The following is an 18,898-nucleotide window of genomic DNA, read 5'->3' on the forward strand; positions in this document are numbered from 1 at the left end:
TTCACAGCGAGAGGGGAGACAGAACAAACAACTCACTGATTTATGATGGAAAAAGTCTATTGCATCGCTTTTTCCAAGCTCTGTGCCCGAAGAACTTGGGTCTCTGGGCACACAGCCAGAGATTTTCTGTCTCCCACAATGTACCAATTTCCTGCATGCATTCCTGCAGAGGCACTGACCTCGAGTCCACCCACCTCCGGACTACAAAATCCTGAAACTCCGAAGGCGAGCTAATCTTCTAGGCCGTGTACTTGGCATATTGAATATTGGCCAGTTGTGAGACCCCTGAGAGCGTGTCCCATTCCCACAAAGAACTGAAGTCAGCGCGTAACTCCAGGTCAGGGTCTTCAAAAGAACCCTGAAAGGGAAAAATAGAGATATTAAAGATGGAAATAGAGCTGTTTCCGAAGATGCAAGCAAAAGAGTCACAGTTAGGCACCATTGTTTCTCCTAAGCTCACCAGATCCACATCCTCAGTGTGATTCACCCTGTCACTGAATAGGTTTTCTCTGGTTTCCTCCCACAGCCCAAAGATGTACTGCTTTGTAGATTAATTGGTCTTTGTAAATTGTCCTGTAATTAGACATGGTTAATCAGGGGTTGCCGGAAAGGCCATGTTACTATGATGGTGAAGATGTGGATGTGGTGAGGACTTACAGATACCTGAAGGTGCACCTGGACGACAGATTTGAGTGGAGCACCAAACACAGAGGCTGTGTACAAGAAGGGCCAGAGTCACCTCTACTTCCTGATACCACAATCCTGATTGAGAAGTTACAGAACCTGGGCCTCTGTACCTCCCTCTGCAATTGGGTCCTCGACTTCCTAACTGGAAGAGCACAATCTGTGCAGATTGGTGATAACATCTCCTCCTCACTGACAATCAACACTGGTGCACCTCAGCGGTGTGTGCTTATCCCACTGCTCTACTCTCTATATACACATGACTGTGTGGCTAGGCATAGCTCAAATACCCGTCTATAAATTTGCTGATGATACAACTATTGGTAGAATCTCAGGTGGTGACGAGAGGATGTGTAGGAGTGAGATATGCCAATTAGTAGAATGGTGCCACAGCAACAACCTGGCACTCAATGTCAGTAAGATGAAAGAGCTGATTGTGGACTTCAGGAAGGGTAAGACGAAGGAACACATACCAATCCTCATAGAGGGATCTGAAGTGGAGAGAGTGAGCAGCTTCAAGTTCCTGAATGTCAAGATCTCTGAGGATCTAACCTGGTCCCAACATATCGATGTAATTATAAAGAAGGCAAGACAGTGGCTATACCTTATTAGGAATTTGAAGAGATTTGACATGTCAACAAATACACTCAAAAACTTCTATAGTTGTACCTTGGAGAGCATTCTGACAGGCTACATCACTGTCTGGTATGGAGGGGCTACTGCACAGGACCGAAAGAAGCTGCAGAAGGTTGTAAATCTAGTTAACTCTATCTTGGGCACTAGCCTACAAATGTACCCAGGACATCTTTAGGGAGCAGTGTTTCAGAAAGGCAGTGTCCATTATTAAAGACCTCCAGCACCCAGGGCATGCCCTTTTCTCACTGTTACCATCAGGTAGGAGGTACAGAAGCCTGAAGGCACACACTCTGATTCAGGAACAGCTTCTTCCCCTCTGCCATCTGATTCCTAAATGGACATTGAATCTTTGGATGCTACCTCACCTTTTTTTTAATATACTGTATTTCTGTTTGTGCACGTTTTTTTAAAATCTATTCAATATACGTAATTGATTTACTTGTTTATTTATTATTTATTTATTTTTTCTCTCTGTTAGATTATGTATTGCATTGAACTGCTGCTGTTAAGTTAACAAATTTCACGTCACATGCCAGTATAATAAACCTGATTCTGATTCTGACTTCATGAGGAAACTGAGGTCCTTTAGAGTATGCAGGCCTCTCCTTCACATGTTCTACCAGTCTATTTTCACCAGTACAATCTTCTATGCAGTGGTGTGCTAAGGCAATAGCAGCAACATGGGTGATGCCAAAAGGCTCAATACTGTAAACTGATTAGAAAGGCTGTCCCTGTTATAGGAGACAAACTAGACACAGTGGAGGCTGTGGTAGAATGAAGGACGCTACGGAAAATCCTGGCAGTTCTGGACAATGTTTCTCACCCCCTGCCTGCCACCTTGGCTGAACAGTGGAGCACTTTAAGTAATAGATGAAGACAACTGCACTGTTCCAAAGAGCGCTGCATGAGGCCATAGCTGGGGAAGTGATCTTGTAATCTTTGACTTGTTAATCTTGTATATCTTATTTTTAAAATGACTTGTTTTTATTCTTTCTTCTCTTATAATATTTGTATATATGTGCACTTGTAATGCTGCTGTGACGCTGTAATTTCCTTTCGGATCAATAAAGTATCTATTTATAAATAAAAATAAATATTTGCATTAATGTGCAGGTGTACCTAATAGAGTGGATTCTGGGTGTGTATATTATGTATGTTTTTATGGTGGATCCTTGACAGTGGCATTTGCCTTTATTCTTTGAATTCAGACTCAGAAAGCATTTTTATCATAAGAAACCTGTGTGAAATCCTTCCAAGTCGATAGAAATTACTAAGCCTTTTCATGGCTTAGGGATAGTTATCTCCACAAATGAACAAAGTAGGTCTCCTTAAAAGTTTTGTCTTTCTAAAATGGAAGCAATTTGAGGCAGAAAAAGATGGAAAACAGTTATCAGATTTTTTCAGGCATATTTAAATCACCACGGTGGGGGGGGGGTGAGTGCAGTGGCGCAGTGAATGCGGTGTATTATTTGCAACTGAATTCCCCCTAGTTTATTGTAACTTCACTCCATGGATCTCTACTGATCGCTGTTTTAGAAAGCCAGCAGCAACACATGATGAATACAGAATGGATGTTGCTGTTGATCTCTGCTTCTTTTGTTGAAAATTCTGTGTCAACATTCATTCATTAAAATACCAATACTTCATGGAAAGACCATACTTTAAGAATCTTGGCCATCCTGTGGTTGAATGGATTTTCACAATTCCTCCTTGCCTTAGTCACCACAATGGATGATATCCTCTCAAGAAAATTTAGCACTGAGAGCAAAAGTTCTCAGAAGAACTTTTTGATGGATAGAATGTATGTTAACTGAGACATGTCTTTTGTCTTCACAGGAAGCACAGGAGAGATAACGGCATGCTTTGACCACAGACATACTGTACTCAATCCAGAAAACTTCACAAGTATCAGCAACATGAGATACACATATATCAACGCTGAACAAGTCCCGTTCCATTGAGAAATCACTTCTTGACCAGAAAGTTTGCTTTTTATGTGATACGGGTTTAGCACAAAATTACAACAGGCTGCAGCTTCTGGTAAGACTTTTATGCAACATTTTCTGAATGAGCTTCATTTGCCTAGATATTGTGTGTTGTTTTAGAGTTTCTGTTTAAGTAGAAGTCCAGAATGGGTCCTGACAGGGTTTTTTAGATGTTTCAAAATGTCACCATTTAAATTTTTGTTTCAGGAATTATTTCTCCACTTAAGAATTTAGGTCTTTCATTTTCTTTTCCAAATGGCAAGTTACAGTTGAGTGAGGCAGCAATCTGGTTGAATGAGCAGAACAATGGTAAATGAATCTTCCTAAACCTTGATCCGTTAATACGTAATATGCAAAGTTTTTTTGGAGAAGCAGGTACCCTATACACTTTGCTGTGGAAACAGCCTAGGGTGAAGGAGAAAAGAGCTTGACATTGCTGACAGCATAGGCTAATGCAATTCTGTGCACACAACTTGAATACAAACAGCAGAAAATTGTGATTGAACTGCACATTGCTTCATTTGGACTCTTCTTTGAGAGTTTTTCCAATTGCAGTCACTGAGGGATATAATAGAAAAAGCTATAAGGTTGTCCTCTAGCATCAAGACTTCTGAGGAAATGTAGGAAAGACTTGGCTTTTTCAATCTTAAGTGGTGACATCTCAGAAGTGAGCTTGTATTTAAAATCATGAACATTTTGGACTATGTTCTAAATAAGAAATAGTTTTGCAAACGCGCAAGACCAAAAGGCCACAGGTTCAAATTGTAAAACTGATTTAGTGACCTATATATGGATCAAACTCTTAAAGTTCTGGACCTTAAAACCCATGATTTATTTAGAGGTCTTTCAGATGTTGCACTAGTGCAGGTTAGGTTGAGGTTGGCAGGGTGTGAGGAGAAGAGCCAGGGGAAGTATTCGTGCTTGACTGAGGTGGGCCATGGGTAATCCAGTCTTTCAGTTAGTTAACTGACACTCTGGCATCAAGATTGTTTACAGGTATATTGAGGTTGCACATCGTGAAGGTTTGCATGTGAATGAGTTGGACCGCAAGTTCTAATATGCTCTGGAATGGCCAGTGTTGTTGTCAATCTGGTTTAAATACTTAATATGTGATTCAAGATTGTTTATTGTCATTCTTCAGTACACAAGTGTAACGGTGAACAAAATGATTGTTACTTTGGATCTGATGCAGCATAAAAACAAAAAAAAACAATAAATATAAAAGCAATCCTACAAAACGCAATGTACAAATAACACTGATTGTATACACATAAAGTGACGCACAGTGATCTGTCTGTAGGGGTGATGGGATGGATTAATGCGTAGAGGTGTTGATCAGCTTGACAGCTTGGGGGAAGTAACTGTTTTTGAACCTAGTGATCCTGGCATGGATGCTGTGTAGCCACTTTCCTTATAGGAGTGTGATAAACAGTCCATAAACAAGGTTGGAGGGATCCTTCATGATAATGCTAGCTGATATTGATATGATAAGCTCCAAGACCTTGGCCTCAGTATCTCTTTGTGCAATTGAATCCTCTGTTTCCTCACTTGCAGACCCAAGTCAGTTCGGGTTGTCAACAACATCTCCACCACAGTCTCTATCAGCACAGATGTACCACAGGACTGTGTGCTTAGCTCCCTGCTCTATTCGCTTCATATTTATGACTGTATGGCTAAGCACAACTTCAATGTCATGTTTAAGCTTGCTGATGACACCTCTGTTGTAGGCCGATTCAAAGGTGGCGATCAGTCAGCATATGAGAGGGAGTTTGAAAATCTGATTGAGTTGTGCCACAACAGCAATCTCTCACTCAATATCAGCAAGACCAAGGAGCTGATTATCGACTTCAGGAGAAAGAATATAGAGATCCATGAGCCAGTCATCATCGGAGGATCAGAGGTGGAGAGGGTCAGCAATATTAAATTCGGTGTTGATATTTTGGAGGACCTGTCCTGCGCCCAGCATGTGAGTGTAATTACAAAGAAAGCAAGGCAGTGCCTCTACTTCCTTAGGAGTTCCTGTGTAATGGAGAATATATTGACTGGCTGCATCACAACCTAGCATGGAAATACCAATGCCCTTGAATGGAAAATCCTCCAAAAAGTAGTGGATACGGCCTAGTGCATCCCTACCCACCACTGAGGACATTTACATGAAATGCTGTCGCAGGAAAGCAATATCCATCATCGGGGTCCCCCACCACCCAGGACATGCTCTCTTCTCACTGCTGCCATCAGGAAGATGATACAGGAGCCTTAAGACTCACCCCATCAGGTTCAGCAACAGTTATTACTCTTCAACCATCAGGCTCTTGAACCAAGGGGATTACTTCAATCAATTTCACTTGCCTCATTATTGAAATGTTCCTACAACCTATGGACTCACTTGCAAGGACTCTTCATCTCATGTTCTCAATATTTGTTTTTTTTTATTAAATGCAATCGTGAACAATAGCCAGATCAGAAATGCTAATCAAGTCAACTAGTTCTCAAAGAGAACGCTGATAGGCCAATCAGATGGTTCACTGCTGCTCAGCGATAGAACACAAAAAAAATCATATGTACAATTAATAAAATAGTAGAAATACTGGAGTCATGATGAAGTCTGCTGGAGAGAGACACTTATACACATGCTGTCCTCCATAATTCAAAGAGATTGAGGGATAAGGTGGCAGGGTGACAAAACGTGGCAGGAGCACTTGGAACTAAAAACTAATCCCTACCGGGAGAAAACAGCACCTGTTCTTTCCGCACTGTTCTCCAGCAGCTTAAGGACTAAGTCCAGCCGGAGCATAACTCCCAAGTGCTCTTGAAAGTCAGGTATTAACCCTACCTACCAACAACCAAGCATTGCCATCCTAGTCCCCTTCGTGATAGCTTATGAAGAAGCATGTGACTCCCCCCCCCCCCCCCCCCCCAGAGATGATAGGTGTTTGTGCACTTGACTCTTGAAGGCTTGGATCCCATCATTGCAGATGTTTCCAACCACAGCATCTGGAAGGCTGTTCCAAATTCTGATAGCACAGTGAATGAAGGTTCTATCCAGTGTGTAGGTTCTCACATCAGGCATAGAAACAGCATGAGCAGGCATAGATAAACTTGATCGTGTGGTGCGCCGTCTCTCATAAGATGAAGGCAGCATGGCGCGAAGGTCTGCAGGGCTGTGGCTGGTGTGCATTTTGTTTAGCACAGTAGCTGCAGCAACCTGTCGTCTGCGGTGTAAGCTACTGATGGCTAGCTTCTGACGAGCTGTGGCTTCATCTACACCTATAATCCTGAGAGCCTTTCTTTGAATGAAATCAAGTTTTTGCTGAGGACACTCTGTGAGGCATTCATCCATGATAAGCAGGCATACGCCATAATACTTTGTACCTGGGCTTTGTAAACCGTGGCTCTGCCCTCTTTATCTAGTTTGGATGCTACTTTCCGCAGAGCTCCAAGCCTTTGTCTGACCTCGTTTGAAATAGTGGAAAGGTGTTTATCCCACACCAACTTGCTGTCAATATTAACACCAAGGATTACTAGCTCCTTCTTTAAATCCAGCTTGCAGTTCCCAAAATACAGGTCGGGGTTAGATGGATTCCTCTTCCTAGACATCACCATCACCTTGCACTTAGTAGGCTCAAAGGTGACATTCCAGTCGTCTGCCCAGGCTTTCATCCAGTCAAGATCCCTATTCAGGCCTGCTGCCACTGTATTACTCTCTCCTGCTCTAATTGGTGCAAATAGTGTGGAGTCATTAGTGTACAGGTATAGCTCATTACTGCATGCATCAACCAAGTCGTCAATAAAGATGGAAAACAGTGGGCCGGCTGGTGGCACAACGACATCGGCGCCAGACCTGGGAGCAGAGGTTCCCAGGTTCGAAACCAGTCGGGTCTGCTCCCGAGTATGCTTTCCATCCGTGTCGGGTTGAGTGTCGAGATTGCAACTCGACCTCGTAAAATAAAGGGAAAATACTACGAAAATGTCTGTGTGAGGAGTGGTGCGCCACACGGTTTCTCTCTCGCTCCGCGCCTTGTAAAAGCCATGAAAAAGACATCATCATGGACGCATGCATGGACACGCAGACGCATACGCAGAGACGCACACACAGATGCACACAGACTCGCGCACACACACAGGCACACGCCAAAAAATAGGTGGAAAACAGAAGTAGCCCAAGTATTGAACCCTGTGGTACAGATGCATTGATGGTTGAAGAATCAGAAGCCTGACCAGAGATAACAACTTTGATGGTCCGTCCTTGAAGGTAGTTCTGCAGCCATCTAAGCAGCTTTCCAGATATTCCTTTGGATCTCAGCTTAACGCAGAGTCCATTATGCAAGACCTTGTCAAAAGCTCCTTTGATATCCAGGGCTATGGCACACACTTCTCCACCTTTGTCTAAGAAGGTGTTCCATGTTTGAGATAAGGTGGTGAGGAGATTGGCTGTACTGTGATCAGGTCTAAATCCATACTGCCTACTTGAAATTAAGAGTAGGTAGTTCTGAACTTGTTTGTGGACTGCTTATTGCTTATTATTTATTATTATTTTGCTTTATTTTTGTGTTTGCACAGTTTGTTGTCTTTTGCACACTGGTTGAACACCCAAGTTGGAGGGTCTTTCATTGATTCTGTTATGGTTATTACTCTATGGATTTATTGAGTAATCCTGAAAGACAAATGAATCTCAGGGTTTGAAATGGTGACATATTTGGACTTTGATAACAAATTTACTTTGAACTTTTTCTGGCACCTTTCTGTATATACATCCTTGAGGGTGGGTTTGCTGGTGACGGTGATGATAAAGGATATGCATTTATATAGACCCTTCTGTCACTTGAGACTCTCCAAAGTGCTTCATACCAATGCAGTTCATTTTTATGTGGTGACATTGTAATATATGAAAGTGGTAGTTAATTTACACACAGTGTATTCATCTGGACAGCTGTATGGTAACCCACTTTAGAAATGAGGATTGAGAAATAAATGTTGTCTTAAGACACCAGGAATAATTTCAATGCTCCAATTCAAAATGTATTTTGGAATCTTTTGCATAGACCTGAGCACACAATTTTGGTTTTGCATCTCAAGGTTTTATCTCTGCCAGTGTAGAATTCACTTAGTTCTGCACTAATCTGAGAGTTTAGATTACATTTTCAAGTATCTGCAATGGGATTTGAATGTATGACCACTTGAATCAGACAAGAATAGTTCCACTGAGCCAAGGGTGACATTTTTGTTGAACTCGATCTTTTAAAAAAAATTATCGTTTCAATGATAGAAAAGAAATTTGATTAGTTATCACCAAGCGTCTGTTTCCCAAGTAGTGGTTATGTATGTCGGAGAATATGGCTAATGTAGAGAACAGCGTTCATTGATTGGGTGCCATAACAATCAAAATATTTTTACTTTTGTTATTTACATTTTCTCAAGAAGCTCTTGGTATCTGTTACAGGTTTCTGCTGTGTTGCACACCCTTAACTATTTTCCCATTCTGAAGATGTCAAATAGTAATACTCAAGAAACTCTGGAAATTATGAAGGAATCTGAAAAGAAATTGGTGGAGGAATCTTTAATTAAAAATAAATATGCATGCCGAACGTCAAGTAAAGAGGAGTTGGAAAAAGATGGCGAAGACCCAAATGCACAGCAAGAGTTCCAGGTGAGAAACTTGTGCTGTGATATTTCTCAAACACGAGGAAATCTGCAAATGCTGGAATTTCAAGCAACACACTAAAAAATTGCTGGTGAACGCAGTAGGCCAGGCAGCATCTATAGGAAGAGGTACAGTTGACGTTTCAGGCCGAGACCCTTTGTCAGGTCTCGTCGTGACGAAGGGCCTTGGCCGGAAACGACGACTGTACCTCTTCCTATAGATGCTGTCTGGCCTGCTGCGTTCACCAGCAATTTTTATGTGTGTTGCTGTGATATCTCTGCCTGTTTTGCAATCGTAAGCTGCTTTGACAAACATTCACCTTCTGTGGTTTTCAGAAGATGATTACACAGTATCTTTGACAGTGCATGTAAAATTCGTGATTGATAGTATTGAATGTGGAGAGGATGCTTCTTATAGTGGGGGTGTCTACGACCAGGGTACAGTCTCAGAATAGAAGGATGTATTCATGCATATTCATATATGGTTGAATGACAATTGAACTTGAACCTGAACCCTTATCATGGAAAAGATCCCAATGATCCGAAAACCTGAAGCACTCCCTTCTCAACCAGCTGGTTAGTCCCTCATTCATCTGTCCTATCTTCCTGTTGCTATGCTCACTATCATGTGGCACAGGGAGTGATCCTGGGCTTACAACTTTGGAGGTCCTGCTTTTCAACTTTCTATCTAACTCTCTGAATTCCCTTTGCAGGACCTCATCTCTCCTCTTACCAATGTTGTTAGTACCAATATGGGCCATGCCACTGGCTGCTCACCCTTTGCTTTTGGAAAATTCTGTACCTGCTCAGAAATGTCCTTGACCCTGGCACCAGGGAAGCAATATCCTATCTTAGAGTCTTGCTCATAGTGACAAAAATGCCAGTTTCTGCCTGTCTATCAAGTCTCATATCGTTACTGCACATCTAGACTTTGTCCTTTCCTGCTGTACAGTAGAGCCAGTTGTGGTGCCACCAATTTGGCTGCTACTGCTTTCCCCTGAGAAGCCACTCACCCTGACAGTATCCAGGGGGCTCCAGCATTGCCTGCCTGTCCTTCCTCACAGTCATCCATCTACCCTCTGGCTGTACCTGCGGCATGAATACTTCCCTGAAACTCCTATCTCTTGACACTTACTGTGTGCTCTTTAGAGTCCAACTGCTGCTCCCACCAATCCATATGTTCTGAGAGGAGCTGCAGCTGGACACACTTCCTGTAGATGTCATTGTTAGGGACAATTGACTGCACTCTGATCTCCCACATTTCACAGGACCAGTATACCATTTTTCTTGTTGCCGTTACTAGCCCTCTAGTATCGACTCAAATAAAAGTAAAAGAAAAACTTTACCTCGCTTTGCCATTTAGCCATTTTGATGAAGCATCTCTTGGCAAATTCTCTGCACTTTGACCTGAAGTAGCTGCTCTCAAACTGACTGCTCTTGCTAGACATATCTCAAAGATATGATTACCATATGCAAAAGTGCATGGTAGCAGGTGGTTAGCATGTTACTTACAGCTCGGGGCGTTGGAGATCCCAGTTCAATTGCGATGCTGTCTGTGAGAAGTTTGTACATCTTTTCTGTGAGCATGTGGGTTTTCTCTGAGTGCTCTGGTTTCCTTCCACAGTCCACAGGTACTGGTTAATTGGTCATTGTGATTAAGCTTGGGTTAAATAAGTGGATTGCTGGGTGGTGTGGCTTGCTGAGTTGGAAGGGCCTGACCATGCTATATCTCTAAATAAAATTAAAAAAAAATACTTTTGTGCATAGGTGCAACAAAAAGCTTACTTGCAGCAACATTACATGCACATTTGCATCAGTTAAGCAGCATTCACAAGGAAAAAATAAGCATTATACAAAATTTATACAAAAAATTAAAATTAGAACAAAAAAAGACTAATTTAGTACAAAGTGATGAAGGTGGTCATAGTGTTTCTGAACTAGTGATTAGAGTTGTACCAGTTGGCTTAAAAACTGAATGGTTGAAGGGTGAATCTGGTGTGGTGTGGGTCTTCAGGCTTCTGTACCTCCCTCTTATGTTTATAGCTCTTGTAGGCCTTACTTTGCTCCCTTTTGCTCTTTCTCCAGTAACTATCAACCATTAATTTCATTTTAGACTGGACACTATAGAAATATGTTTGCTAGCTGTATACTGCTTCTTGAAAGGAACTTAGACCACCTTAAATACACTAACGTCTTTTGGTCCAAACGTGTACAATATAATTGTTACTCTTTCATTTCAAGAGTGATTCTGGTTTAAGATGACGCTGGTGAAGCTCTGTGACTACTTGCTGGCAGCAAATAAAACAAAGAAAACAATTAAATACTTTATTAATCACTCTTTTTCTGGTAAACAATCACTGCAAACAGTAGCCTGTAACTTCTCTGTCGGAGTTGAGCTATTGACCCGCCTGTACACACGAGCATTTTTGTGTTGTGAACTGAAGTCTCAAAGGTGCATGATGGTTGTGGTGTGGTGTGTACATGCTGAACTGAGGTGTTGGATTCTGGGCCGGAGAGTAGGGAATGATCCAATGTATGGCTATTGCTGGAGTGACTTGGAAGCATTCGATGCACCAGAACTGAGGAGAGGCAGAGCCTGGGCCCAAGAGTGAAGAAGGATTGATTTAAGCGCTGGGCTGAATTGTAAAGGTTGGGACGGGTCATATTGAGGCTGCGGGTCTTGGGCCTGAGACTGTATCGAAGCGGCAGGGCCTGGGTCGGAGAGCAAAGAACGCCCTGAAGTTTGGACAAGTTAAGCGCCAGGCCAGGTTGAAAAGGTCAGGGTGACGGGGCCGGAGGCAAGGGACAGGCCTGTTTAGTTCTCTGCTTTGCAAGGTTTACTTGTCTCTGCTGTGACCTGCAACTAACAGGCTCCTGAATCAGCTGTTACTGGGTTTGTGTCTGTGACTCACTTTGGTGAACTTCAGTCCTGAATGCTATTTGCTTACGTTTATTGTTAGCACAATTTGTTTTTTCTTCTCTGCATATTGGGTATTTGATGGTCTTCTTTTGTTTTACTGGGTTCTTTTGGGTTTCTGAGTTTTGTGGCTGTAAGGAGATGAATTTCAAGGTTGTATAATGTCTACATTGATAATAAATGTACTTGGAACTTTGGTGTAACAAATGAAACAAATCATTCTGCAGCATTTAGAGGTTAAACCGCATTATGAAGATGGAGTAATGCAAGAATTATTCTGCATCTAGCCCATTGATATGACTTTCAAGTATTTGTTGCTGAGAATGAATACCGAAAGTGCAAGCTTGTATTCCAGAGTGCTATTCAATCAACTTTAAATTTTTGCTTTTCTATCTTTTTTTAAAGCTAGATATAGTAATTGAAGAGTATAATCGGTGGGAAGAATTTTTGCTACATGGCTGCAGTTTTTAAACAAATTAGTGTAAGAATTTAACACATTTCAAGTGGAAATTCAGGCTTGCACAAATCTTTTGAGTTGGTTTTGAACTGGCTGGATTCATCACACTGGTGTCATCTGCAGGTTGAATTACTCAACACTGTCATTTTCGGCAAATTATACCTCCTTTGTAACCCTTTGAAGAAGCTTTTAAAATTGCTGGAGGCTTTTAGGCATCTTTCAATAAGCTTTTAAATATGAAATATTTAAATTGCTTTAAAAAACCAATAGAAGTTGTAAATAGTGCTGTATACTATAAAGTCACTTTCAATTATTTAAGTTCAGGTATTGGGATGGGTACTTTGATTAGATGTTTATTTTTTATGATTAGTCTATTGAATTAACCTTTCTCAAATAAATATTTTTAGTACAAGAGAAAGTATAGAACTGAGCTCCAAAATGTAAATTGTGTTAATTGGTAGATTTTGTATTTGATTATATAACTAAGTTTGAGCAGAAACTTGAAAACGTAATTTCACTTTAAAGGAAACCAAGAAGAATTTTGGGTATCATTCTGAAGGCAGAGGTTCTAACTCAGGGGTTTCCAACCTCTTTTATGCCATGGACCAATACCATTAAGCAAGCGATCCATGAACCCCAGGTTGGGAACTCCTGATCTGACTCATTTTCTAAAAAGAGCATTTGTAAACAAGTTCAGGATCTGATGAGCTGCCACCTCATCATTAAGAATTAAAGTACAAGACAAAATTACAAAATTGAAAAAGTTTGTATCACTCAATAGCTTTGACCCACAGCTACTTGCATTGGAATGCTGCATAGTGCTGTCCCGCAGAGGCAGAGCTGTTATGATGTTCTTGGCCTGGGGAACAAATATATTTACTGAAAAAAGTGCTTGAAAACAAAAATGTGAAAACTTGCCAAATGTGTCCAGATAACTTGACAAATCCAGCTATGACATTTATCTTATCTCAGTCAGTGAGTGCATTTGGTCATTTTTTGATACTCAAAGACTGTCTAGGCTTTCTGGAGGCTGGATCTCAGAATATGACAACTGAACCTCACTGAATTCCTAATGGATGCTGGTTCAGATTGTCCATCCCTCCACAATCCAGAAAAGTAGTGCAAGTGGATGGGGTCTCCATGCAGCTGATTTTATCCAAGCCAATGTGGCCCATAACATCTCCTTTATAACATTCCCCTGTTATACAATTATCATGAATGCTAATGCTTTTTTATGCCCATTGTCTACAATTAGACTGGCATTGTCAGTGGAATTACTGAGTTTCCTAACCTACTGGTGTGGTTTCTTTGCAGCGAAGAACGCAAAACCACGGGCACTCGAGGAAGCGATCCAAGGTTAGAATGTTCTCGTTAGAAATGGAAAAATTACTATTTTAATCTTGCCTTTATTGGATGAAATAGATAACTTTGAATCCCAATGGCTGTGGAATATTGTGCGGAGAAATTACTTTTGAAAAATTACTGGTGGTTTCGGTATAAGCAGCATGATGACATTTTAGTTAACTGCGGATTGACCTTTTTAAGTGACATGTTAGGTTTCTTTTTAACTTTGGCTAGCAGATTATGTACATTGCATAAATCCATGCTTAAAAACCAAGATTGGCAGCTCATTTTGTGATCTGTGTCAAATGAGGCAATTAATGTGGAGTTGATTGGGGTGTTATAACTTAAATTGGCATCCTTGAGCTATGGATGGAATCAGTTAGTAAAACCAGTATTGCGCTGAACTGACAGTGGTCTTTCAATACCTTTTTTTAAAAATTATTTCCAGTCCAATTCCAAGTTGAAGTTGGTACGAAGTCTTGCTGTGTGTGAAGAATCTTCCCACCCATTTACATGTGATGGACCTCAGGAAATCCAGGTAAATTTGAAAAAAAATCTTTGTTGAAAAGAAGGCAGCAGTTGAATATTGTGTTAAAATTAAATGGTGTGTAAAATTGGATTTACTCAAGGTTTTTCATGCATCATAATTCAGAAATAGATACTTTATGGAAAACCAATCACCATAGACTGGTTATTTTTCATTACCCAAAGAATTGCATGTGCAATTTTTTAATATTGGCCAGGTGTCTTGGGTACATCAATTGCCCAGCCAAGTTTCTTTTTCTTTGCACAGCACCATACTCAATATTTTCAGAAACTTGCTGTTTTTTCTTCCTGGTTGAAATCTGTTTTTCTCAGTTTGTCAGAAGTTTGGCAGTAGTGACTTTGGGCACCAGTGCCTTAACTCTTTTGCTGCTCAAGTGATTGTAGAAACAGAGGAAATTGAAAATGGTATTGGCCATTTAACAATCCCCCCCTTGCCCCTGTCCTTCAGCATCATATAGCTGATCATCCAAGTTCACTACCCTGTTCCAATTTTCTCCCCATATCCCTTTATCCCTGTAGCTTACTGGGTTAGTAAATTTGCTGATGACACAAAGGTTGGGGGTGTTGTGGATAGTGTGGAGGGCTGTCAGGGGTTACAGCGGGACATTGATAGGATGCAAAACTGGGCTGAGAAGTGGCAGATGGAGTTCAACCTAGATAAGTGTGAGGTGGTTCATTTTGGTAGGTCAAATATGATGGCAGAATATAGTATTAATGGTAAGACTCTTGGCAGTGCGGAGGATCAGAGCGATCTTGGGGTGAGAGTCCATAGGACGCTCAAAGCAGCTGCGCAGGTTGACTCTGTGGTTAAGAAGGCATATGGTGTATTGGCCTTCATCAATGGTGGAAATGAATTTAGGAGCCGAGAGGTAATGTTGCAGCTATATAGGGCCCTGGTCAGACCCCACTTGGGTACTGTGCTGAGTTCTGGTCGCTTCACTACAGGAAGGATGTGGAAGCCATAGAAAGGGTGCAGAGGAGATTTACAAGGATGTTGCCTGGATTGGGGAGCATGCCTTATGAAAACAGGTTGCGTGAACTCGGCTTTTTCTCCTTGGAGCGACAGAGGATGAGAGGTGAGCTGATAGAGGTGTATAAAATGATGAGAGGCATTGATCATGTGGATAGTCAGAGGCTTTTTCCCAGGGCTGAAATGGCTGCCACAAGAGGGCACAGGTTTAAGATGCTTGGGTGTAGGTACAGAGGAAATGTCAGGGGTAGGTTTTTTATGCAGAGGGTGGTGAGTGTGTGGAATGGGCTGCCAGCAACAGTGGTGGAGGCAGATACGATGGGGTCTTTTAAGAGACTTTTGGATGGGTACATGGAGCTTAGAAAAATTGAGGGCTATGGGTAACCCTAGTAATTTCTAAGGTAGGGACATATTCGGCACAACTTTGTGGGCTGAAGGGCCTGTATTGTTCTGCAGGTTTTCTATGTTTCTATCCTTCTTGAATATGTTTCATGAACAAAATAGAAAGAAACAAAATAAAACTCCTCAATATTTGTAGTTCTTGGAAGAACTGCTTTAGCGTAATGACCCTATATTGGGAATCAATGTGGTGTTGATTTCTCATTCTGCCAAAGGCTTTAAGATCTGCATTAAATGTGCTAGCCTAATTAACAGTACTGATGCTCTGCTCAATGTTTGCCTTGACTCCCACAAACACTGGATTACTAACCTATGACAATTGCCTTAGGATTTGAACCTGTACGCTTCATGGACACCTAAATCAAATGCATTGTATTATGCACAACAAAATTAATCAAAGAATTCCAAGACATGAGGCCTAGCCCCAGCAAGATGTTTAAAAGTTCATTCAGCCACTGTATTTCTTGGTACCAGGAAGTTCTGAGTATCTCCCAGTCAAGAGCTAACCATTCTCAATCATAAAACAACTTGGTGATACTGATGTTTCCATTTAGCAAGATAGATCTGGTCATTCTCTGTGTGGATTGCTTCTCTTGCAGTCATAGAGTAATAATGTACAGACAGGCCCTCTGGCCCACTAAGTCCATGCTGACCATCAAGTACCCATCTATACTAAACCCATTTAACCAACACTTGGTTCAGAACCTTTTATGCCTTGGTAGATCTGTCCTTGTCCAGAGGTGGCTTAAATATTGAGTCTTTGCTTTCTAAGGTAGTGGGTTGCAGATTGAAACCACCCTGCCTGCCTTTGCTGCCAATTTCAGAGATCTTTGCACTTGTGCACCAAGGTCCATTTGTTCCTCAGTACTCTCTAGGGTCCTATCATTATATGTCCCGTCCTTATTTAATCACCCCAAATAACATCACCTCACCTTTCTGCTGTTACTCCTGGGTGTTATACATCAAATGAATCATATGAAACTGATGCTGGCCAAATATGCCATGACATTATAACTGCCAAGATTTGTTGATTGTGTTAACTGCAGCTGCAAGTAATCTGGTCACCAGATTTCCATCTTTCATCGGTTGGGGAAGCCTCACACCCCACCCCTCTCCCGAAGTTAATAGACTTCTGGTTTCCACTGGTGATGCTCTTGTGTGCCTCCACTTGCATGCTAATTGGGAGTTGCCCTCCACAGAGGCTTCAGTATAGTATACTGCGGAGAATGTTTACATTGTGACCTATTATATGGAAACGTATTGGGCCTGCTGTTGACCATAGGTATCTGATGACACAGTGGCAGCTAATTACCTGGTCAGTTGCAGATTGCAGATGCTGTTGGCTATTTGTTGTCCTTAAGCATATGATTGTGAGCTGTCATTTTAGGGCATTGTAGTCTGTCTGCTGTAGGTATTCCTGCAGGACTCTTGGATTTGAAGTTTTGGTATTTTGCGCTAGTGATGAATGATCAGCAACATAGTTTCACTTTGGGATGACCTGGAGAGGATTTCAAGTGGTTGTGCTCCTATATGCCTGTTGCCCTTGCACTTTGGGTAAAGGTTATATGTTCAGGAGGTGCTAAGAAGCCTTTGTAAGTTGTTGCAATGCACTTTATGGATGTTGCACAGTGTAGCTAGTGAAGTGAATGCTTAAGGTGCTGGATAGTATATCAATCTGGTGGCTGCTTTCTTCTCGAAACTGCCTGGCTTTTTGGGTGTTGTAGTAGCTGTACTCATCCTGGCAGTGGCACTCTTGATGAGTCCTATCAATTTTGTTAAGGCTTTTGGGAGCTATGAGTTACTAATGGTGAGATACTCTTCTCCTGTGTCTAATTAAGGTTCTGGTCAGTGATGGCTTCCAGAATACTGATGATGGAGTACTGGATGATGATAATGCCATTGAACATCAACTTTGAGTGGTTAGACTCTTGTTAGAGATGAGCATTGCTTGGCACATGGCTGTAAGTGGTTAGATCTGGAGAAACCTCGAAGTACCACAACCATCTTCATTTGTGCAATGTAGGACTTGGAACAGTGAGTGGTATGTGGTGGAACCCAATCTGAGCATCAGTGAATAAATGCCACAAGATGGCACTATCAGCAACAACACTCTGTCACTTAGCTGATGATTCAGGGTATACGATTGGGACATATTTAATCCAACTGGATTTACCTTGCATTTTGTTAACATACCTGGCAATTTTCCATATTATTGGGTAGAAGCCAGTGTTGCAGCTGTAGTAGGACAACTTGGCTAGAGGCACAACTATATTTAGATTCATACTGCCCAAATAGTTTCTGGTCCTACATCAGCAGTGTCCAGTATACTCAACCATTTCCTGATGTATTCAATCATTTCTTGATATCACATGGAGTAGATCAAATTGGATAAAGATAGGCTTCTACGATGGGGACCGCAGGAGGAAGCAGTTGTAGATTATCTACCTTTCAATTCTAGCTGCAAATGCTTCTGTCTTTGGGTTGGACTTCATCATTGCTGCGGATAGGGAAATTATTGGCAAACTATCCTCTCCTGGCTGTTTATTTGTTCACCACCATTCGTGGATTGATGTGAGAGGACTGCAGGTTCATTGGTTTTGGGATTGTTTGACTTTAGCTATAGCAAGCTGCTTTTGCTGCTTGGCACATGTTAATGCTTTGTTGTAGCTCTGTCAAGCTGGGACCACAGTGTACCTGCAGCTGTTATTGCCATGCCCTTAATGGTTTATGATGGAGTGCGAATGCACATCTGGTGTGTTTCATTTCTGTTCAAATGTGCCTGATCATTCTATACAGTGTGATAAAGGATGAACTCAGGGACACTCCCTTCATAAGGATTATGCAGTGGTCACTTTTGGACATGTGCTGTCATGGATGTGAGAATGTGCAATTGTCGTCCTCGGATAGTCCCTTAGGATTGATGATCTCTTGTTTCCATTCTGGTTCTGTGGCTTCTGAGGTGACCGATGAGGTCAATGTTGAACAGGGATGGAGGCAGGAGATGATTGATGGGATGGGCTGGCGGGTAGTTTGTGAGGTTGCGTGCTCCTTTTGCCATTTACATTGGGCTGTGTTGTATTTTGGACATGTGGATTCGAGGTGCTTGGGTGCTCCTCCACGATGAGCATTTGTGAGCCAGGATTTCTTTGGAGTTGGTCAGGATGTTGCATTTTAAGGGATCTTTGAGAACATCCTTGAATCACTTCCTCTCTTCACCCAGTAAACTCTTCCCATTACGAAACTCAGAATAAAGTGGTTTTTCCAGGAAACTGATGTCATGCAATCAGATAGCTATCTAATGGGGCCAACTAAGTGTGATT

General features: G+C 41.7%; 1 protein-coding gene across 5 annotated transcripts in view; it reads left to right on the forward strand.

Moving 5' to 3' along the window:
* LOC140191759 (R3H domain-containing protein 2) overlaps positions 1-18,898 on the forward strand; it is a 274,246-nt gene that overhangs the window by 105,754 nt on the left and 149,594 nt on the right. For all 5 annotated transcript variants that reach the window (XM_072249472.1, XM_072249476.1, XM_072249470.1 and 2 more), the window contains 4 exons: positions 3,157-3,360; positions 8,746-8,952; positions 13,634-13,675; positions 14,112-14,201. In XM_072249472.1, the coding sequence (XP_072105573.1) occupies positions 8,791-8,952; positions 13,634-13,675; positions 14,112-14,201 (294 nt within the window). In that variant the 5' untranslated portion in view covers positions 3,157-3,360; positions 8,746-8,790. The remainder of the gene's footprint in view (positions 1-3,156; positions 3,361-8,745; positions 8,953-13,633; positions 13,676-14,111; positions 14,202-18,898) is intronic.

This window comes from Mobula birostris, chromosome X (assembly GCF_030028105.1).
Source record: "Mobula birostris isolate sMobBir1 chromosome X, sMobBir1.hap1, whole genome shotgun sequence".
Taxonomy (NCBI): domain Eukaryota; kingdom Metazoa; phylum Chordata; class Chondrichthyes; order Myliobatiformes; family Myliobatidae; genus Mobula; species Mobula birostris.